The sequence below is a fragment of the Oenanthe melanoleuca genome, chromosome 6 (genome assembly GCF_029582105.1).
Source record: "Oenanthe melanoleuca isolate GR-GAL-2019-014 chromosome 6, OMel1.0, whole genome shotgun sequence".
NCBI classification, from domain to species: Eukaryota; Metazoa; Chordata; class Aves; order Passeriformes; family Muscicapidae; genus Oenanthe; species Oenanthe melanoleuca.
In genome coordinates, this window is record NC_079340.1 from 23,309,511 (window position 1) to 23,333,135 (window position 23,625).

Here is a 23,625-nt window from a genome sequence, read left to right on the forward strand (position 1 = left end):
CTCTAACAGTTCCTCAGTAAAACATTCCAGGCTGGGTAAAGTGAAACTACTTCTCCAACAGCAGCCTGAGGAGATCCCAGCTGTTGGGACACGGCAAAGTCTGCACAGCTGTGCTGCCCTCCATGAGCTGTTCCAGCTTTCCCTGGGACAGGAGGACCTCTAGTGGGTCTGGAAAGCTCCTCATTCCCTCAGGAGCAAGGGACAGGGTTGCACAACACAGAATGCCCTAGAAACTGGTGGCACTGACTGGCTGGATGTGCTGAGCCCAAGCAGGGTCACAGATTAGGATGAGTGAAGTGCTGAGCTCTGGGCCCAACTCAGATCTTGCCCTTCCTTGGCATCAGCAAGAGGAACATGGCACATTTGCCAGGTTCCCTCTGCCAGCCTCAGCCTGTGCAGCTGCCACACACAACAGCCCCAAGGAGCTTTGCATCCTCATCTGCTGAGCATGTCTGGGCTCACCCTGCCCTCCCTCCCTCCCCACCACCACCTCCTCACACATCCAAACCAGAGCTGCAATTTCACCTTTGCTCCCCAGCTATTCTCCACCAGCACCAGCTGTGGTGCAGAACTGACCTTCCCCACGAGGGTGTCCCGGCAGCTCGGCCCCGCTTTCCTGCAGGGCTGTTCCCGGCTGCTCCCGGTGTCCGAGGAAGATGAGAGGGAGGATGCTCCCAGAGCGGTCCAGGAGCTGGTCCCGCATCGCCACCTGGTGCTCAGTGCCCGGCTCGGAGCTCAGCCCCCGATCGAGTTTAGCACACTGCAAACACACTCAAGGAGGACCACAAAAATTCAGTCTTGAGTGCAGCAAAATTCTAGCAATTCTGCTAGGGGTTCTCTGAGAAAATGGGCAAGAGGGAGCAATTAACAGTGAGTTACAAGGGGATACAGTAGTAAATAGTGATTGCATCAACCCTTTCAAGGTGGTTGGCTCACTCAGCACAAAGGGAAGAGGGGGCACAGTTTCCAGCCACACTTGGCACTGTGTTTGTGCTCAGGACTGTGTGTGCATCAGATTCAATTCCAGGCATCCTTCAGAGAGCTGGGCTGCCCGAACAGGATTCCTTGTGCACCATCCACCTATATAGGCCAGCACAGAGGAACATCTACAGTCAGAAAAGAGCTAAAAAACAACCTTGTTACCCCTCTATTACATCCCTTGTTATAACCTCCTCCTCCAATATATCCCCTAATCCACTCCCTTTGGCATCCCCAAGAGATGCCCCTCCATAAGGAGGGGAATACATTACCAGAAACTTCAGTTTTACCCATCTGCTGCTTTGCACTGCAATGACCTTTCACTTGTTAAGCTATTTGGGTTTCCATCCTTCAAAGGCAGGTAAGTCAGCAGTGCTCAGAAACCTTGCAGGATCACCCCATGCTCCAGCACCACCTGCTCTGCACACAGGGCTCATCCCACCTTGCAGAGCAACACCAATCACAGAAACAAAGGACAACTTTTGTAAAAGTATGATTTTCTTCTTATTTTGAACCTATCCTTCTCGAAAAAACATTCTTCCTTGAGCACTGTAAACCTTAAGAACTCAACACAGACAGAAGTTCTTCATGTTTGAGGACTGAGATGACTTTTCCATAAACTTTGTGGAATAGAAAAAAAAAAAAAAAATACAGCATATAGTAACAACTTTGGCCAGGAAACAAGACAAAGTTCTGTATCCATTTATCCCAAGATGAAATCTGCAATTGCATGAATGCATAAATTATAAGTTATCCTGGGAAAGATAAACTCAGTGGAATTCAAGTGGAATCAAAACAGTACTGAAAAAATTAGAAGAAAAACCCCAACAAAACAAATCAACTGGATCACAATTAAAAAGGTCAAAAATTTATTTTCCTTAGGGCATAAGAGGCATTGTAAACAAAATACCAACAAACAAACAAAAAAAAAAAATCACAAGTCAATTCTTACAGTCTGCAAGCATTTGAAGATAGAGTACCCTTTTCCCACCTCCCCCCAAACACTGCAAGCCTGCTCAAATGGCAACAGGCAACAAGCCTGGGCCCTGAAGGTCCAGAGAGTTTTGCCATGTCCCAAGCTGGGACTAAATTTCTCATGTAAGAAGGACACTGCATCTGTTTTACCAAACACTAAAAAAAAAAAAAAAACAGTCCAACAAAATATAAATATTACAGACAAGAATCAGATTTAGCACCACCTTTGGTCCAAGCAATCAATGAACTGGGAGATGACAGGTACAGTTTGTTTAGGAAATCCTTTCTGCCTGAGTCTTTGAAAACATTAGAGGTTCACATTGCAAGAACTTGTAATATCTCTGAGAAAACACTTCTCAAATTCTGGCAGTCCCTAAACCTCCCAGGGTCCTGAACACAGGGAGGGGGAGCATCCAGGGAGCAGCACTCAGGTCAGCAAAGATCACTCAGGGTGCTTAGCAGAGCCCTGTGGGATGTGGCAAACACTTGCCAAGGGTCTGGTCCTGCTTTGGCCCAGCAGAGCTCTGCCTTCAGGCATGGCTGAGGACCAGGAGGAGCAGAGACAGCATCCTGAATTTCTCTTTCACTAACACTTGCCACCCTCCACCACCTGTCAGACTGCAGCACCTGTGAGCTGCCAGGGTGGGTGATGGCATGGAAGGAATTGAAGTTCCTCAATGCAAGTTATTTCAGTTTATCTGGAACATGACAATCAGGAGTTCTTTTATCAGTTGTAGTTTACTCCAAGGCCTTTTCAGGCTCATCTTTTCCAATACACACATGCCCATCAGACACATGGTTCTGAATTTCTGCAGAGGTGTCACTGACCAGTTGCTGTGCCACAGCATGAGAATATGCCAGGACACAGTCACAAGGACCTGAGATTACAAAGTGACCTAGAAGAAAAATTAGGTTCATAAAGCACCTGGCAGTATTTTATATTTCTCACAGCTCCCTCTCCTATAAGAATCCAAAACTCAAATTGTCTTTTCCTTTCCTGCAGGAATTTTTGAGCAGTCCTGATTAACCATTATTAAATGTTGTTCAGTTCCAAAAGAACAACAGCTGTAACAAATGCCTATATAGAAATGCTTAGATCTACTTTTAGGCACAGTAATCTGAAGTCTTTGTTCTGCATCTTCACATGTACAATTGCCTGAGACAGATGGTGTTTCTCATTCTCTGTTGAGAGACCCACACAGATTTTTCACCTTTACAGACAGAGACATGATTAAAATTTCCCAAACAAGCACTTGTTTTTACTTCACTGCTTTAGAACTTGCTGCTCCAGGGAAAAACCCCACACCTCAAATACTTTACATTGTTTTGCAGTTCTCTGAGCAAGCAGTTGGTCATGGCACAGAGAGAAGGGCAGAGCCCTGAGTGCATTCCCTGTCCCACACAGGGCACAGCCATGAGGACAGCTCTGAAACACTTCTGGACTGGGCACTGCAGTCAAATAAAGTCTGCAAATCTGGATTAAGGGGGAGATTATGCTTCTCACAGCTCCTTTCCCCTCACCACTGTCATATCCAGAGCAAATGAAAACATTGTACTATGATGATTTCATTAATTCTTGCTGGGACAAAGCCACACTTCTGTTGTCCCAGTCACAGAAACAGGCCCCCAGTACCACACGTACCAGCTAAATCCTCACAGGTCCCAGCTGGTTTGAGCTAAAGCCTGAGGGAAATTTCTAGAGAGCCACTTGGCAAAAAAGAGACCTGTGTTTTCCTCACAGAAAAGTTGCTCATTTTGTTAACTAGTACTCTAATCTGCATCTAGTCTTTACAAATGTTTACACACAGACTCAGGGACTGGTCACAAGATCTGTTTGGTGCCAGTTCAGACAGACTGGGGCATCTAACCCCTCACTAACAGTAACTCTTGTCATCAATGGCAAAATATACTGTCAGGTGCAGAAAGTGTCACTTTCCTGGATTTCAGTTTTACTGGGATGACTGAGAAAGCCAATTTTTTTAAAATCATGCACATGATTTCCTTTCCTAGGAAAACCATAGACCCAAGAACATCTGGATCCTTGCAGTTGTTCATTGTACAAACAGTTTTATCCAATTGGTCAGCATCTCAAATTTATTAAAAAAAAAACTGAACAATGCTTGAAGCTACAGTTATTTCTGTCTCTAGCTCACATTTGCTATGACATGCTGTGAATGTCAAGATACCTTTCATCTCTCTAAGAATTAATTAATGACCAAAAGCTTTAACATCTACATGATCAACAATTTTCACTCCACTGCCTTCAGTGGAGCTGGATCAGAGGCCACAACAAAATATGGTCCAAAGCTGTTATCACAAAGGATTTCCCCAGATTCATTTTCTTCTTCTCTTAATTTAACTTGCAACCCAAAACAAACTCAATGGTCTCCTGCCCAAAAACTCTCTTTAAAAAAAAAACAACAAAAAAAAAAGCACTCAGCTAATTCCTTCTCATATTTACTGCAACAGAAACCACACCAACTTCTAGACCTTTTCCCAAGCAGAACAGACAAATTGGTTCCCATATTAAAAACAAAACAAACAAAAGACAAAAAAGTGTCAACCAACTTGACTACACACACACTAAGACCAGCCACACATTTCTCTATCTCTGGTCACCTACATACTCTCCCAAAGATTCCAAGCTCCCACCAGGTACGTTCCCACCACCTAACCACTAAAAAATGGAGCTCTACACCAACACAGAAATGACAACAGCATCTAGTTTTCAAGGTCACATAAAGAACATCAACCACCCAAGAAACCCACTGGAAAACTTCACTTAGACCAGGCCTAGATCCATTTTTTTTGTTTTTTTTTTTTCTTTTTGGTCAACTAAAAATTTGGGTCAGCAAACCCTCGAGGAGCTTCCAGTCCAGACATGTGCCATTGCTCTGCTAATGCAGAGGAGCACAATAGCTCAAACAAATTTCAGCTTTCACCAAGAAGTTTAGGCTCCTAGTAACTCACTGCTCACACTTTGCAGAGATAATCTGGGCTAATTAACAGCTCTGGAAACAACTACAGATATGCACAGCCATCAGAGCTGCTTCCAACACCCACCTGGAGCTATCTGCATCTGAACTTTAGCCTAAGCAGCAATCAATCAAGCTGCTGGCAGGACTTCTCCTGACATGACATTTGATACTGCACCTTAACTGAGGAGGCTCATCCACATGATTCTCTGCTAGCAGAGTAATAAGCACTGCTGTCTGCAATTAAATCTGCAATAAAGGAACAGCACTGATGTCATGTGCAAGTCAGCCAGACAGCAGAAATGCACTTACTCTGCCCTAAATACTCAGTTCAGACCCTCAGTACAAAAAAATCATTGTAATGCTACACATGCTTTGCTTTTGCAATATTCCAGGTTTGAACTCATCATGAGTAATGAGCAAGCCTGTTCAGCATGACACAGAAAAATTCCTCCTAGCAACTGGAAACAATTCTAACTTCCTCCTTCCCTGAACGTCCAAAATAGGAAGTAATTACGTCAGCTATTCACTGAAATACTTCATTTTTAAAAAGGTTTGTTCTTCTTTTCTTTTTTTATTTGTTCCAGTTTACTAATTGCTACAGGCCAAGCTCCAGTGACTGCACTTTTCTGTCCTGTTTCAAGGGGACAGAAACAAACCAAATTAATGTGTTCTGGGGGACCCAGAGTCAGGACAGAATTCAATGCCCCTCTAGTCATCACCCAAGGTTGATGATGGGATTTGGTTAATTTATTACTGCTTTCCTGGTAACCCAGAAGCTGTTCAAGAACAAGATCTCCAGCCACAAAAGAACTGTTTGCACAGAGAATGCTGCCATGTTGCTTACCCTTCAGTCACCAAATACAGAGTCAGTAACAGCTTAGATGGGAAACATCTGGAGAAGCCTGAAATATTTGCCTAAATATTAAATTTTATATTTTTAAAATTTTCTTACAGTGCCAAGTGATCTCCCTTCCACCTGTTTTTCTCCTCCACCAAACAGGGACCAAGACAGGTACCATTGTAACCAAATAACCCTGAGCATCAGGGGAAGGTCACTAAAGGAAATTTTTGCAGAAGCACTTTTTGCACAGGGCTGTTCCTGCCAACATGGGCAGGTCTAGAACAGCCTTGCCCTCTCCACCAGCTGAACCTCAGTGATGCAAACTCCCAGGCACACAAACTGCCTCAACTACAACAAGCATGCAACCTGTGTTTGTCTTCTTTTGGTGGATCAGTGGCTTCAGGATACAGATTATCATAGTATTTTAGGGAGTGAAAAAAAATCAACTTTTCTCAATAACAAAAAAACCTATCACAGAGCAGTGATGTAGTTAAACCATCTAAACAGAGAAAGCACCTGCAGTGTCAGACCAAATAGTTAATGGCCTTATTAGAAACATCTTTTTCCTCACATTTTATCTATCTCTCCCCTGCCAATATAGTTAGTTCTAGTTTCTTTTCGAATTTATTTTCTAATTTCTTTCCAAATGATCAACATAATTCCCATAATTTTAATTCAGTAACAAACAGGAGTCTCAACTCAGGACAGTAGTGGCTTATGCTGACAAGAACAGGTCTGTAAAACGCCAGTGTGAAGCTTTAAACCAAATTTATTTATAAAAAATCCAAACACAAAACAAAAAAAAATTGCACTCTCCAACTAAAATCAACACTACCTTGATGCAAGAACAAATGAAGAACATAGTTGATGGGACCAGCCCAGCCCTGACAATATAAAATGGGGGTAACTAATTTGTTGTGACTATGCCAGCCATTCTGCACGCAGTGCACACAGCTGCTGCTCCAGGAATTGCTGCAGAGCCCCAGCCCTGATGCAAGGGCACCAAGAGAAAAGATCTCCTTGGCACACCCTGCAAAACTGACACCCCAAAGCAGAGTTATGGGTGACTTTTAACAGACACCTGTGCTTTGCTCCAAATTGGGTCTAAGACGGAGGAGGAAAAGCAGCAACAGCAACCTACATGCCAAGCCAGAGCCAGCTGATGGGGCTTCTGGATCCAGCCTCACTACAGTACTTTGTTTGGAATTACAGACACACAACAGACACGACTGCTGAGCAGCACAGAGGGAGAGAGAGAGCAGCACAAGCACTGGGCAGAGCCAGCAGGGGCCATCCACCAGTTCAAGTGTGCAGACACATTGCCCATGCACCAGCACAGTGCTGGTCCCTGCCTTGAGCAAGCAACGAAAAGCAAATGAAAACAAAATAACTTAGACAAACATATGCTCTCAGACCATCATACCGGTACTGCTGGGAGCTATCAGACACTGCACTGATACACAGCACTCCACTACATGGCTAAATAGCATCTGAAGCTGACAGAGAAGGAGCTGCTGGTGATGGAAAACCACCAGCAAATAGCAGCAAAGCCCCAGCTGGTTTTAAAGAGCTGCAAGGTTTGCAGCACAGTGGATCATGGCAGGGCAGCACCAAGGCTAAGCAGTCCTGTGCACCCTTGGGAGGTGTAGGAATGGAGTGCACAGAGCTTGCTTTTGCTGAGAACAGTCCATGCTGAGCACCCACAAGGGTCTTCTGTCAGTGTCACTCTACTGATGCTCGTGGGCTTCTTGCCAGTTAAGACAAGAGCATGTGAAAGAATTAAGTTGGCTCCTCAAAACCAGATTCCTAATTGGTAAAGTATTAGGTTTCCCAAAATCACGTGTTTGATCTTATTTCAGTACAGCTGCAGAATTCAGTTTTCCTGTTTGGATGCAAAGGTCTCTGGTAATATTAAGGTTTTTTGACAAACTTAAGAACAGCAGGACAAAAATTAAGCAGAAAACTGAGGTACATCCCCGCTCTAGAGTAAAAAACTAGAGCCACAGGAGATGTACTTCCCAGAGCTCAGAGAGTCAAGTGCTCTGGCTTTCACATTTCTCTTGCACCTTACAAATATAGTCCAGTTTTTAAAAGGTAGTAGATTTTGCTGCTACCTGTACAGTCACATTATTTTTGACAGATGGAAGTTCTCCTTCCATTCAAATAGAATTTAAGACAATACTTCTTTTGAAGAGCAAAATTTCTGCCCAACTTTATTTCGGACCTGAGAGATCCACCTTTGCAAGCCAAGAAATAAGAAATCACTATCAAAAACATCTGAAATTCTGCAGGTGAGAATTAACCCAGATAAAAGGGAGAATTTTTCTTCCTAGGTTAACAATAAGGACAGAAAAGAAAGGACCTGTAAAAACATTCCCATAGCTCTTACAATAAATACAAGTAACAATACAGTATCCAAACTTGGGACTGCACCAGCAGAATTATTTTCCATTCTGAATTTTCCACCAATTCTGAAGCGCAGCAGAGGATGAAACCAGCAGAGACAGACCAGAAGACAGAATCATGCATGGATGACACACAGAGTGTTTCAAGCACAGCTCAGAAGTCCTGCATTGATAAGGATGTTAATGCACATTCTATACATAATCCTGGCAACATGCTGCATAATCCTTATTCTTTCACTAACAGGTGACACTTGTTTATGGAAAGCAGCCACTCCCACTCCAAGCCACCCCAGCTGTCAGTCTCTACCTACCCAAGGGTCCTGTTTTCATCCAGTTTTCCCCTCCCCTGCATTTCCCCTTCCCTAAGAGTGCATGAATAGAGAATTGCAAACATTTCACACTGCACGTTCCACTCCAAGTCCTGGATGAGGGGCCTGTTTATTCTATGAATATTGCACTTATCCACTCATTGGATTTGCTTTTTCTCAAGAATGCAGAATATTTGGGAAAAAAATAGAAAAAATAGTAGGATACAACACAGGAAAATATGAGTTATTAACAAGCTAGCTATGAAGATCTAAAATTAAATAGTACTAGTTCTATTCTGTTAATACTAGTGATATGAAAATAATGAATGCTTTATCAAATTCCCTTGTTTTTCATATAAGATAAAAGCAGTAACTTTCTTTTTAACTGAGGAAAGCAATGAATATATATTACAATAAAATATGATTCATTAAGATCTGGAAGTGATGAAAACAATTATATAATGCCTTCGTCAAACTTTATAGCGTCAGAATGGAAGGAGTCTGGGGTTCACATCCACAAGGCACAAATGCATTTTTTAGCTACACCCATGCAGATGTGAATTTCCATATTGAAGAGTCTAGCTGCAAGACAATTCCAATCTTTCCTTATTGTGTATTTGCTACTATTGAATACATCAATTTAAAAACTTCCTGTTGACACATCAGTTAAGTACCACAACACGTGCCCATCATCCCTTTTATCCTGAAGGGTTTGGCTTGCAAAGGACTGGTACATATGACTGCACTCACCCATTGCACAGGGTGACAGCTAAAGCAATGAACAGGAATTGCCTCCCATGGGGAAGGACTCCTAACAAAATGCATGACTCTTGCTGTTATGAGAAAGTGTTTTGGAAGGGGAGACAAGGGAAACCAGCAAATAAACTTTTCAGGCATTATATAAACCGCAATAACGAACTCAGAAGTGCTCATTATTATTAAAGTTGCAGTATACAGCAAGACGCAATTTTCACATTCTTTGATTTTGTTCTCTGGCATTGGAGTTTGGAATTTCTGCTGGTCCAAATTCAAGACTTTTTGGAAAATACAAAGAGTGGGTGAGAGCAAGACAGCAGGAGCAGCTGCCTCTCCCCCCAGAGGAGGGCCCCCTTCAGCTGCAAATGGCTTTGCTCAAGCCCTGCAGACTCTTCCTCTCAACAATCTGGTTCAGGAATAAACCAGAAAGAGAAATTTAAACAGTACTACTGATTTCTGCATTGAGTGTTCACTGAGGTGTACGTTACTTTTAAATATTGCTCTTGATCCAGTGTCAGTTCTGACAAATTTAGTAAATAAAAGGCGACGTTAACATTTTTAGAAAAGAGCTAAAACACTTCTAGCACTACACTGTCCTCTGAGTACTCTGCCAGGTTTTCCTGCCCTGCAGTCAGCTTTTCTGATGTAGCTTAAGGCCTTTCCTTCTGTTTCACAGCTAATAGTGAAGGGCTTGCTATTTCAGGTATCAGTAGAACTGACCAAAATTAGCTGCTCACTGATGGAAAAAATACTTATTTTCCTGATATCTCTCAGTTGAAAGAATCAAAAAAAGAGAGAGCATCTCAGTGAGAGATGCTATGACAATGGTAAGAAAGGAGTGGGAAAAATTGCATTGGGAGTATTTGTTTTAAAAGTGCCCTTTTAAACACAAGCAACCAAAACAACTATGAAGTGAAGGGAAGCCCAAATGGAAACTTTTCCACCAGGGTGGAAGCCAAGTGGTGGCCAGCAGTAATTTCTGGGACCCATCCTTTTTGCTGGCACAGTGAGGGCAGAGGGAAGCCATGAGTGTGGCTCTGCAGCCCATCTACAGGTGTGGCCTCTCCTCAGGAGAGCCTTTGAGATGGGATAAAGCAGCAGGGAGCCAGGGAGCTGCTGTGAGAGTGAGAACACCCTGACAGAACTGCTCACACTGTCACCCTGCCCTGCCTGCTGCACTGCAAACAGCCAGAGCTGGAGAAGCAAGCCAGCAAGATGGCACAGGAGCTGTGGGATGCACAGACATCTCTCACAGAGCTGTCAGCCTCATGGAGAACCTGCATCCACCAGGGCCAGCCCTGCAGGGCACTGGAACTGTCTGCCAAAAACACCTATGCCACCCCACACACCCTGCAAGGACTCTGCACTCCAGAGCTGCCCTGGGCTTGGCTTTGCTGGATGGAAATGTGAGTATTCCCTGGGCTCTCCTTGCTGCTCCTCCCTCCTTGGATAGGGGCTCATGTCAGGCCATACCATACTCAGAGAATTCAGTGGCTCAATGCAGAAGATCTGGGAGCTGTGCTTTACATCCCCCCAAAGAGATGACCTAGTGGGAATGTCTTTAAACAAAACTTTAGAATATTTTAAATAATAAGTTAATTCTTAATAAATATGTGCTTCAAGAAAATGATAATTATATACTGCACCTTTAAATAATGCACTTAGTTCTCTGCATTGGCTTCCATTTTGGTTTCTTTTATTGTTAAAGTGCATTAATTCAAAATAATGAACCACTTCCTCATCATTATTGTTAAAATAAATCATAACATTAATACGAATCACTAAGTCACTACTATTAGTACTGCAATCTAGCAGATAACTCTATGTATTGCTCTATTTAATACTGTCCAGCAGAAGAATATAATACTTCTATTATAATCTCACAACAGCTCCAGCAGTCTTTTATGGCTGCTACCATACTAGTACAACTAAAAATGGGGAGAAATACATGAGACAGGGCCACAATGTCTCAGCTACACATCCAGTGAGATGAAGCTAACTGGACATACACTTACACATCATATGGTGAGACATAAGGTACAAAGAGGACCCTGCACTGTGGTATGAGCTGTTGTGCAGTTACACCTCCTCCTCCTGACACCACAATTTAAAGGTATCCAAACAAACAGCCTCCCCTCCCCACTGCATGCAGAGAGCTGCTCAAACCACAGCACTGTTTGTAGCCTGTAGCTGTGGCACCTGGATGCTGTTTCAGCTACCAAAAGGACATCAGCCACATTAGCTGTAGGCAACTCTCTCAGTGTTATCATGGAAATTAATAAAACCCCCAAACCACACACACGCACACACACACACACAAAGGAAAAAAAAAAAAAAGGAAAAGAAAGAAAAAAAAAAAAAAAAGAAGAGGGGAAAAAAAAGGAAAGAGACAAGAACTACATATAAATTTCCTAATTTTTTTTTTTTTGGCAGTGAAACATCCCCAGTAACATATGGTACTATTGTGCTGTTTTATTCAGCCCCTTGATCCCAGCTATTTTGAAGCCTTTATAACCTTTAACTTCTGAGCCAAATCAGTATGAAACTGGTGGAAAAAAGGACATGCAATGCTTTGTGTAACCCAGTAGTGAAACTGTCTCCCTCCCCCCTTAGAACAGATTGACAATGCTGTCTATTATTCAAAGGAATTAGATACTGATATTGAGTGATTAACAAGGCCATTTAAGGAAAACCCCCAAGCATGACATCCTTAAGAACAGTAGGGATTTAGTAAATTATCTTTACAGTACAAGGCTACCTCACAAATAACTTCTAGCCTTTTCCAATGGATACCTCTTCCATTTCCCACACCACCCACACCCTGTGCCACATTTCAAAACATGAGTTCAGACAGGCAAACGGAACTGGAACTAGAAGAGGCAGCCTCCTGGTTAGATGCATTGTAGACCAAATTGCTTTGATGTTAAATCTCTGAGCCTGAGAAGCCCAGGCCCACTTTCCAGTACAAATGTACTCTTTGGATTCAAGTGGGAACAGAAACATGTATTTGGCTCCTACTTCAGTTTTAAGTCTTTTCTGGTAAAACCAGACACACACACAAAGAGAATACAGTAAACCCAGAATGCACAGAGAAGACAGAAACAAAACACAAAAACAATTGCTCAAAAATATACAAATTATGTGCAGACTGAGTTTGATGGCTTTTTTTTTCCCACTCATTGTAAACACTGATGTTGCAGAAGGTTACAAATATTTCTCACTAATATCTTGGTGGGCCCTGCCAGCAGTCGGCACCCTTGGATTTGGACCAGAGGGCAAAACAAGATTTAACACATCTGACAGCTTTGTCTTTAGTGTTTTAAGGGACTTTGTTGACTTTGATAACTTTTCAGAAATCCAACTCTGGGAAGAGAATCAACCAGTATCACCTGGCAGGAGTCAGGCACAGAACCAAACATGAAGCCTGCACAGTAACAGACTGCTTAAGCAAGGGGTTTGTAGGTTTGTTTTTACAAGCACCAGTAGGCATCACTGCCCTTGAACACCTGAAATCCCAACTCAAAGAACAAGACAGAATGAAAGGAAACAAAAAGCCCCCAACCCACACCACATGATGGCCTTTTCTGGTGAGTTAGCTGTAACAACACTGAAGACAGACACCAAACTCTCCATGATGAAAAGGCTCCAACTCTGGACCTACCAACTGTTGAGCATAGTTTAAAAAAAAAAAAAAAAAAAAAAAAGTGAACATCTCCAATGGATTAGAGTCTCTCTGTGTTTCAGAAACTTTCATTTGCTTTTCACTCTGTAAGTTGTGGAAAAGCATCCAAAATTCTTGGGTATTCCACATATGAGGAAAATGAGGAGAAAGGGAGCCAAGATTGTAAAACAGTTTGGCACAGAACTCCCCAGGTAGATGCATGTGTATTTCTCTCACAAAAGGCACACGTTTGGTTTCCTATCAATAATGGGAAGGATGGGATGTCATACCCTGTTACACATACAAGATTATTAACAACTTCACAAAAAGGCATTTGACTATGCTGCATCTTCCTTGTAGTTGCCTACAACACAAACCCCACAAACCTCTTCAGAATACGGCAGATCTGTCCTCTTAGAGACTCCTTTGTACAAACTGGAGCACAGAGAAACGTCTTTTTGTGTAGCAACTGTTTTTTTCCACATGTACACAGCAGGAACAGTATAAATTAGGGGGGTTAAAGATATTGCAATATCAGTTCTTTTTCTCCAAATAATTTGAGGGCACCCAGCCTTTGAATGGCTTCACACCATTCATGATCTGGCAGTACCACCAGCCGTTGGGGTTCCTTTCCAGGACCTCCATGCAGACACCTTCCTGAAACCCCGCCGTCTCCTCATCCCCCTCGTAGTCTGCGATGGAGACATAGATGTCCTTGAGGTTGTTGTGGATGAACTGGGATTTCTCGATGGGCTTTGGCCGGACTGTGGACACGGGGATCCCGTTCCTCTGCGAGGGGAGGCTGGAGGTGCTGTCAGAGCTCTCCGTGCCCGGCCGCTCCGGCTGCCTGCCCTTGCTGTCTCCCGGCTGTGCCCAGGCGTTGCTGAAGGAGGAATTCCGGCGGCCGCTCCTCAGCTGATCCGTCGCCGTCAGGGACTCGTTCCTGCGCAGGGAGCACGACAGGTTGTTGTCCTTCGGTGGTGGGGACACAAACACTGACTGCGGGCGGACAGCAAGCTGCCTCACGCCGTTCCTCATTTTAACTGGCCCTGATGCTTTTGAGAAGCCCCCAGGAGGTTTGCTTGGGATGGGTGGTGTTGCACGTTTGCTCTGGTTGATGGTGTTCAACGCCTGAACCCTCTTCTCTATCTTCTCTAAACTGTTTGACTTGTTTTCATTTTTCCTGTTCCTGGCAAAAGAGGAATCAGTCTCTGCTGATGTCGTTTCTTGCTGGTTATCAGGGAGAGCCAAATAATGGGAAGGAGCCCAGCCTTCCATGTCTCCATACTTCAGGTACCACCATCCACTGGCTTGCTTTTCCAGCACTTCCACTTCTACTCCTGCTGGGAAGCAAATTTCAGAATCCTGTACCTTTTGGTATGAATCAGTGGTCACATAGAAACACCTGGAGTCATTTTCTTGCTCAGTTTTGGCTGTGTGGCTGGAGCAGAAGATGCCACGGGAAGGAGCTGTGATGAGATCAGCCGAGCTTCTCCGAACAGGGTCATCCTGGCTCTCAGAAGCTGTGCAGGGAGGGCTCGCAGACTCTTCACTTCTTGAACCTTTGAGTCCACCTCTGAGCTGCCCAGTTGGCCTCAGCTGACGCCTTAAAGTGCTAATATCCATCTTTTCTTGGCTCTGAGAGTCTGCCTTGTTCAGGAAGGGTTTGGGCCGGACAATTGGCTTTGCTCTGATGGAAGGACTCTGCCCGGGATCTTTCTTCATGCCCGTTCTTGGCACGCTACGTAAGCCAACATCTGAAGCTGATCTTGGTTTTGTCTCCTCACTCCTGGAATAGTGACACTTTCCAAGATCAGGCTGAATGTTTTTGTCTGTCTTGAGCTTCACGAGTGATGATTTAGGAGAGCTGGAACATGGAGAATTCCTCCGGATTAAGGACAGAGAGGAGCTTTTCTGAGAATCAGAATCCCCACTGGATTCCTTATTGGACAAACCATCTTCCACATAACGCCTGAACCCCTCGTTCTCATAGATGGTTTCTTCTTCATGAGCAACTTCTTCTGAAGACTCCCCTACTTTGAACTTAGCCTTCTGAAGTGATGACACAGGCGAGGGCTTGAGGGGCTGGAACAGTCGTTTTTCAGGAGTGCTGTCTTCATGGTGACTTTCACTCACTTCACACTCAGAATCAAAGCCAAAGGCAGGCACATCATACTCAGGCTCTTCATATTTCAGCTTGTGGGGAGAGTCCTGGGGATCTCCTGAAGAAACTGCTCCAGAAGCTGTTCCTTCTTCAGAGTCTTTTGGTTTACTGGGAGGTGCAGGGGGAGGAACCTTTGGGCGGGTTAAAGTACTGGTTCTTCTGTTCAAATTAGGTTTCTTTCTCTTGTCAATGTAAGATGCTGGAGCCCATCCTTCCTTCTCTCCAATCTGCACATACCACCAGCCACCAGAATTCTTTTCGATAACCTAAGAGGTAACAAGGAACATGTTACTTAGACAAAAATCTCAACTCACTGCTTCCCACTGCTCCCCTTCCAATCCACTCCCATGCAACCGATAAATATTACTATTTTTCCAGATACACTGTAAAGCTCACCTCAGCTTTTTGTCCTCCACGAAAGCTTATGCCATCAGAGATGCATGACTGGAATTCAGCAATGGTGTAATATTCCACTTCCACAGAGGGTGGCTCTGGTGGCTTGGGTAACTGAAAACCCTACGGCAAATAGGATGCTTTGTTCATTTAAACCAAAGAACAGTCAGCTAAACAGCAGTATGAAAAAAAACCCTGCTTTTTTTCACTAAGAATCTTCCTTATTCCTGTGCTGCTTCCTAATGGTAACTGCCCAGTTCTCCAGAGTAGGAGCTGATGTATTGATATGGGCTAAAAGAGAAAAGCCTTTCAACCTAAGTTGGTTCATGCCACCTTCACCAACTATGAAAGCTATAATAATCTTTACCTGAATAGCAAAATGTTTTACTTGTGGGTGATAAAGTGTGAGCTGCCACTGCAGCCACACTAAGAGCAGCCCATTTATGCTGAGATTTTTGTCCAGAAAGACCCAGCTATGGATGACATGCCACAACTGCAGAAAACTGCATTGCAACAGACCCCTAATAGATTCTGCCTTTCATTAAATACACTATTTTAAAATGTAATCCCAATGAATTATTGCTCTTAATCTGCTGCTGGACTTTTACAACAACCTGAACTAGTCAGTGATGTGAGTTACAGGGTATCTCTTGGAGCAGGAAGTATGGATAATATCACAGACCCCCTAGCTTTGCCCAGCTAAAGTGATGGAAGGAAAGGACTTCACTGCTTGATCAAAACAATTCCAATTCCTCCCCATAAAAGACCCAGAACTGCTACTCAATCTCAACACAACCTTTGTAAAGGCTCTGTGAGAAGTGAGACACTGCTATTTACAGCCAGTCTAGCAGCATATCAGACTCCTTTAAAAGCTAAGTGCCTTTACATTAAGCTGCCTCATTTTAGAATTTGCTACAATTAGTTTTTAAGGTGATAAATGGGAAAATGGTCCTTTCATGGATTTCAATATTGGAAGCTTTTCAGATTAGCACAGTGCTCATCTGCAGCTAGATGATGGTGACGCTGCACAGCTTCTATACTTCACTACTTAGGGCTCTATGAAAGAACCACAGGTCAGACAGACACAGGACAAAGGCACAAAATAATTCTGAGCCATCAATGGGAGAAGGGCAAATCACATACTGTGCTTTATTCTCCAGCTCCTCCAGTTCTAAGATACCCTTTCTGTAACTAACAGTTGATGTTTCATCACGCACAGCATGTGGCATTTCACAGAGAACCCATCTCTGCACCTTAGGAACCGTGTCTAACAATGTTGTAATTGGATGTTTCTGCACTATAAATGCTGAAATACAGCAGAAGCACAGCATAATAAAATGCCTTTAAATAATATGATGGTTTGGATTAAATGAAGATAATTGGAAACAGCAGATATGCTCAGGCTTTCACATATAATATCACTGTTATTTTTAGCATGGGATTAAGTGTCATAGTCTTGCCAAAACAAAGTAATTGAAAATAAAGTGAAGGAAAATAGGAAGAAAATGCTAATATGCAATTCATATAGTCTGTTAAGAAGCATCTCTGGTGACAGAAAAATTACAAGTCGCTTACTGCTCATAAAGGGTATAGCAAAGATTAAACACTATGGAGTGCCTAGATAAACAAGCCATTAGCATGACTTTTATATCAACACACTACTGACTAGTTCCTATTGAAGATGACAGTTCTAATCTCAAATTGATACAAACTTCCAGGATTCCAGCTTTGAGGATAAGAAATCATAGGGGATCTTGTTCCTGCAGCATACATCCTTCCATAGGATTCCAAGCCACTTCAAACATGCACAAGAGTGAAGCTCAGCCACCTCAAAGGTGGTAGCAATGGAACCAGGGGACACATTCCCAGTTGCTCAAGACAAGAGAATGTCAGAAATTTCAGTCTGGGCTAAGGACACCCAGAGGAATAACCTTCTGAGTCAGCCAAACAAGTTTTAATGCCCATGCACAGAACACAGGAGCTTTATCATATTCTCCCTTCAGACCTGATTAGCTGGGGCAACATTTTGAATAACAGAAAAGCTGATTTATCATTAGGATGCTCTGAGGTCTGCTCAACATTTAAACAATGAAATGAACAGGCATGTAAATAAAGGATCCCTCCCACCTTGTACAGCTGCACAAAGTCTCACAAAGCTCCCAGACACCTACCCACTGCTAAGATAAACCATAAACCAATACACACCAGACTGGACTCTCTTCTTGGGGGCGGCCTTGTTCTTAGATTTGGAGAACCTGAGCAGGGAAGGGAACAGGGAGAGTTTATTTAACTTTGCAAGTATTGCTAAACATTTTTCAGCAGCCCTCTGCTGTTACCCAGTTTGAGAATAGAAGTCAGTATTTGCAATATTTAAGGCCTCTGCTGTTACCCAGTTTGAGAATAGAAGTCAGTATTTGCAATATTTAAGGCATCTCTATGAAACAAGATAGGAAACTATGAGGGTATATTAGAAATACCAAAGTAGCTTAGCCATTCATCTCTGCTAAGCCAGCAAATTTAAGAGGAAATCACTGCCAGAAAAGAGTGGATTGTATTTTCTGCTGGAACTGACCAGCTCCATTGGAGACTGGCCAAAAAAGGACTGGCCTAATACCTATTTTTCCCCCAGCAGTGAAAACAATTCACTAAACACTCACACTGTCTTCTCTCCTAGTATTTTGCCATTCCTTGCACAGAGTAGTGTCAGCATCTGCATTTTGCAGATGAAGTAGTAGAAACATTAGAGCAACTTGCCCCCAGGAAAGCAGCAGAACAAATGCAAGAGAAGACAGGGATGCTCTCCTCAATTTGAACATGCTATCACATCATCTACATTTCTGGGGTAGAAGAGCACATTTTAGAGCATTTAATAGGAAAAAAAGGATCCTCTGGAAAAATTAACAAAGTAAACACATGCAGGCTAAAATAAAGAACCACCAGTCAGCCTGTGCATAAAGTGAAGTTAAATTTTATCACTACTAGTGAAGGACCACCTTCTGAAGTCCCTCTTGATACATCTACAGGCTATGCAAAGGTCTGATTGTGTGGGACAGGCAATGCCAGCCCTGAAAAGGTAGAAAACAAGAATTCATTGCAAACCCATGAAAAGCCAGACTACTTTACTGCCTTACTTATTTGAGCTCTTTGTGGTGCTATCCTTGCTATGGCTGGGGATCCCTGGGCCAGTTTGGAAGCCTGCTTGTCTGGAGTCATCATGGCATTGCCATTAGAGTCATTGCACAGGATGGGCAAACTGATTTCCTTCTTGGTGATGTGGGTTTCTGCAGACTCGTTTTCTACTTGAGCTTCCTTGTCAGTAGATGATTTCTTGTTCAGCAGGTTACTGATCTCCATGATGTTTCCTATGATTTCCACTGGCCCAGTTAAGTTCTTTTTCCTTGATGGAAGATCATCTTTAGCCTTCTTCAGGTATGAAGCTGGGGCCCAACCTTCTTTGCCCAAATACCTGGAGAGGCAAAAGGGAACACCATCACATCAAACACAGCCTTCTCATGCATTTCAGATAGAAAAAATAAAGCAAAAGTGATGGATGAAAACATTAAACAAAGTTTGCAGTTCTCAAACAAGATTTTATTCATTTATTATCTATTGATCAGACGTATCAAGGTCAGTTGAGCCAGCAGTGAACTGTGCAGTTGAAAGCCACTAATAATCCTAAGGAAGGAGTTTCTCTGGACAAGAAATAGTTACACACCAGGTAAAGAGCTTCACCAATTTGTTTTATGCCTACCCTAGACTGTACTAGGCAAACTCAGTATTTAAAAGCAAACTACTAAGTAAAATATTTTAATAGTTTTTAAACTTCCTAGTGGCAACTTATATTGAAAATGGGCTAAAATAAGGGTGTACAGCAACTAGTACAGAGAACATGCCTGTAGTTTAATACCATTGTACACTGGTCTTCCTTCCAGAATTCCCAGTTCTGCATAGCAGCTTTCTGTCATGGAGCATATGGGACCCTTAAACTACTGCAGCTCCTTCTAGCACCACAAGATCAAGAAACAATTTGCCTGAGGAAAAATGGCTTTGATGGAGACTCATTTTCCTGAACAAGCTGGAGGCAATTTGAAGAAAAACAGGGAAATGTGAACAGACACCTGAATCCAGAATGTGTTCCTGAAACACCATCCTGAGTTGATCACACTACACTTCAAACTGAGATAATTCTTCTATAAATGGGCTTTAGGGAAGATTTTTTTCCTGACTCCTGCCATTCCTAACACCTCAGCAGGGATTTCAGATTACAATCAGACTCCAGGGAGAACCATGTGGAGGAACTCTGCTTTCCCTAATGAAACCCCAACTTGCTACAGTGAGAGTCACTGAAAACCTTCTCTCTAATCTCTCAAGATACCCAAAGCAGGCACTTGAACTGTAAGTGAGAAACCAGGCATCATTAAATCCTGGTGCTCAGGAAATCTGCAGGAAATACAAAGGTTAAAACAGTAGGACTCTAGGGTTCTTTATTGAAAAGGGAGCCTCATTAGACAGCAGAGGAAGGAGCTGGGGCACACGGGATATGAACAAATCATTTTCTGTCATGACAACACTTGGATTCTGAGGTTTCCAGTGAGATCTCTGCATCCAATCTCATCCTGGTCTCCCTCACCACATCCACACACTTGAGAGTGGCTCTGGGACTTGACAGGGAGAACAGGAAAATGCAGTGTAGGTTTGATTCTCTAGACTTCTTTATTACTCTTCCTCTATAAAAGCAAATAGAATTGTTGTACTTCTAGCAATGACTACAAGGATATTTCTGTCCAAAATCCTGCCTTTTCCTCCTCACTCACCTAGACCAGGAAGATACTAGAGATTCTGCTTCTCCCTACACACTTGCTTCTGTCACACATGAAGGTAAAGATGTTTGTTCTCTCCTGCTCAGGGAGTTTAGTGACAAGTTTTTCCAGTTTCTCTGATGTCAAAGGAAAGCATCCCAAGAGCTCTGAGCTTTCTGTGATGCATGGAGACTATGAAGAAGTAGCAAGCAACCTGGTACTAACTTGATTTGACTTCAAAAAGATTAACAGCATCCACTGTGTGATCCTATGTCAAGAAGCAATTTGGATCTATTTAATCCTGTCCTCTTTCTGCTAGGCCTCAAAACAAGCCAAAAAAAAGAAAAGGAAAAAGGCCTCAATACATGCCACAATTCCTGTTGTGTCCAGGCATCACCCAGTGCCATTTTCCAGCCCTTAGACTTTTGGTTTCACTCCCTTTTGCAGAGCTGCTGACCAATGCTCTCTGCTGCCTTTGCACCAAGTAAGTTTTTTTAAAGGACATTTGTGAGTTTATACCATGTGGAGGTGGAGAGGTCTCCATCTGTGAGAAAGTCACAGTGGTCAATGCACTGAGCACTCCAGCTCCAAAGGTTACTTTCAACAGAGCTTGACTGTGCAAAATCAGCAAGAAAAAACAGTTTACATCCATCTTAGTTTGTAGGAGACTTAACATGTCTAAGATCAGCAAGGCAGCCACAGGCAGGTTCTGTACTGGCTGTTAGCTCTCCTGCCAGCTGTATGTATTTGGATTTGTGTAACCCCACTGCTACAAACACCTCTGATCTCACACAGCTTCTCCCAATGAATAATAGCAGAACAGATGGACAGTTAATAACTCTGGGCAGCATCATACCCTCAGTAGAGAGGCTGCTGTAGGCTACTTCTTCTGTGTTAGCCAATTCAACCTGAAGTTAATGCTGAGTAGTATTTACCAGAAACTACTGGCTTATTTCTGCAATATCACAAATAAAAACTACTTATGTAAGTGAAACATTTTTTACCTTAATCCTTGAATTTGTTAATTTTTAAACCCTTCGAAGAATAACCTTAAAGATTCCTTGATCTTCCCATTCTATAGGCGAAAGAACTAAAACAACTGTTAATCAATTTCAGTAAAGTCCTGAACCAGTAACAATTTTCATTTCACATCTGAAGAGCTTCCTTTATATTCAGAACCTACTGGAGACATTTCAAACCCCATCCTAGATTCCTCATTATATCAGTGCTGCCATCAACTCCCAGCTGTGCTTCATTCTCGTGGGCTGAGGCTCAGAGCCACCACAAAATGAAGGAGATGGAGGCAAATAACAAAAGCTTTACTTAGAATATTGGTACCAACTGCAGTCAGCCCACCTGGGCACCACAAGATTGTATCCACTGCTGTCACCTGGAGGCAAAGTGAGATCTAAATGATGGATAATGTCAGCTGTGGGCACACTGAGAAGCACAGATCTACTGAACTCAACACAACAGTAAGCACAATCCCAGGACAGAGCCTTTCTTTCATTTCTCCCTAGTCTTGATTTTTTTTTTTTTTTAAGTCATAATGCATGTGAGGCAAAATAAAAACAGACACCAATATTGGCTCTAGCTTGTACAGCATTGGATTGGAATGGGTCTCAGAATTAGGTGCAGTGATTTGGTTCCTTCATGCTTCCAAAACCCTCCCTGTTTACATTACATGAAGGAAAAAAACGGATTAAAACCATAGGAATGTTTAAAAAAAGTTAGAAGTGCCTCTGTAAGTCAGAGTCACATCTGCTTTCCAGCTCCAGAGCACTGGAATTACTCCAGAGGGAAGCAAACTAGGAAAAAAAAAGAAAAAAAAAAAAAAAAAAAAAAAAAAAGAAAAAAAAGGAAAAAGAAAAAAAAAAGAAAAAAGAAAAGAAAAAGAAGGACAGGAAATGAGGATCAGCACATGGCCAAGAATTCGTAGAAATTACTTATTTAAGGTGGAACAAGCTAATGTCTTTAAGGTGGATTCCATTTACAAACTACTGGATTTGTTTTTCTCTCTACACATTGAAGTGTGTTCAGTCTGTTATCCAGCCCAGGGCTCAATGCATTCTCCTCCTGCTCCCTCTCCCCTCACACTCACAACAGGAGGAGGAGTTGCTCCTTTGAAGGCACTCAATACTCAGAGAAGAAAATTTCTGCAGGAAGGGAATCCTTTTCTGGGGGATACTAACAGCATTCAGGGCAGTTTACATGTAACAAACAGCACAACAAGCTGGAGATCAGCTACCCAGGCTCCAAAGGACCAGCTTGCATCACATCATTAACATTTGGGATGGATCACATCATCAACATTTCTGGAGGTGTTGCCTATGGAAAATAAACCCTGTTTCTAAGAGTTTAATCCTCCAGCAAGAAAGTAGCACAAAAAAGCAGCAAAGAGGAGCACAGTTGGCACCCTATATACTTGTCACACATTTGGGGAGCACAGAACATCTTCCAACAAGAAGAGGGATTTCTCAAATCAAAATGCCTCTTCCAAAAAAACTGAGCACATGCTGCAATCCCCAACTCATGGGGTGGCTGGGGCATGCACTGTCCTTCCAGCAGATTGCCATGGATGAAGATGCCATGGAAACCACTGCAGCAAGTGTCATCATGCTCCAGAAGGCACTCCTGGTGTACACAAAAATGTGTCTTTTGGGTTGACTCAAAGGAGTGTGGGAGAAAAAGGGGGAAAAAATGCAGCTGATTGTAGGAGTGTTAATATGGTAAAGGGAAACCTACAGTAGTAACCAGGCTACATTGCAGAAAGAGAATAAAAAAATAAACTAGAAGTGTCTTGCAGTGGTTCTCCCCTCAGAAAAATCTATGGGCTCAATTCCCCTATCTTTGGAAACTTTGGATTCCACTTCTGTAGATGATTAACAGAGAAAAAAATGTGACCTGACCAAACCCAGGCATTTTTGAGTTCCTCCTACCTAGAGTGCTTTCCTGACTCCACTGCTATCTTTATTAGTGTATTTGCTCCATGGGATCATTAGGTAGAAATCTGTTATTTTTTTTCTTCTAAGTAAGGGAAATCAAGAAAAACAACAACATTGGTTCAGTCAGCATTTTCACAGTCCTCATTCACAGCCAATAAATCAAGCAGTATTCAAACAAAAGCAAGCTATAACTTGGGGAGGGAAAGAGAAAAAAATCCCTATAATTGCATGTTGAATGGAAAAAGATGACTATATGAGATGTTCTGCACTGCTGAGAGATAAACTCCTATTTTAAGCAACCTGCTGCATCACATCTTGTTTGAAGAGAAATGGGAGGTGAGCACTGGCAGGTTCATATGCAGATACAAGACAAGGGGCAGAACCACAAAGAGCATTAAAACCTAAATGCTGTGTGAATTTAC

At 42.7% G+C, this 23,625-nt stretch overlaps 1 protein-coding gene across 7 annotated transcripts in view; it reads right to left on the minus strand.

Annotated features, from left to right (window-relative positions):
- Positions 1–5,493: 5,493 nt before the first annotated feature.
- The window catches only part of SH3PXD2A (SH3 and PX domains 2A), a 243,305-nt gene continuing 225,173 nt past the window's right edge, over positions 5,494–23,625 (minus strand). For 5 of the 7 annotated variants that reach the window (XM_056494898.1, XM_056494899.1, XM_056494897.1 and 2 more), the window contains 4 exons: positions 18,591–18,925; positions 17,665–17,714; positions 15,463–15,582; positions 5,494–15,332 (listed from right to left, as the gene is read on the minus strand). In XM_056494898.1, coding sequence (XP_056350873.1) covers positions 13,437–15,332; positions 15,463–15,582; positions 17,665–17,714; positions 18,591–18,925 — 2,401 coding nt within the window. In that variant the 3' untranslated portion in view covers positions 5,494–13,436. The remainder of the gene's footprint in view (positions 15,333–15,462; positions 15,583–17,664; positions 17,715–18,590; positions 18,926–23,625) is intronic. The other 2 variants (XM_056494902.1, XM_056494903.1) reach the window with 1 other exon arrangement.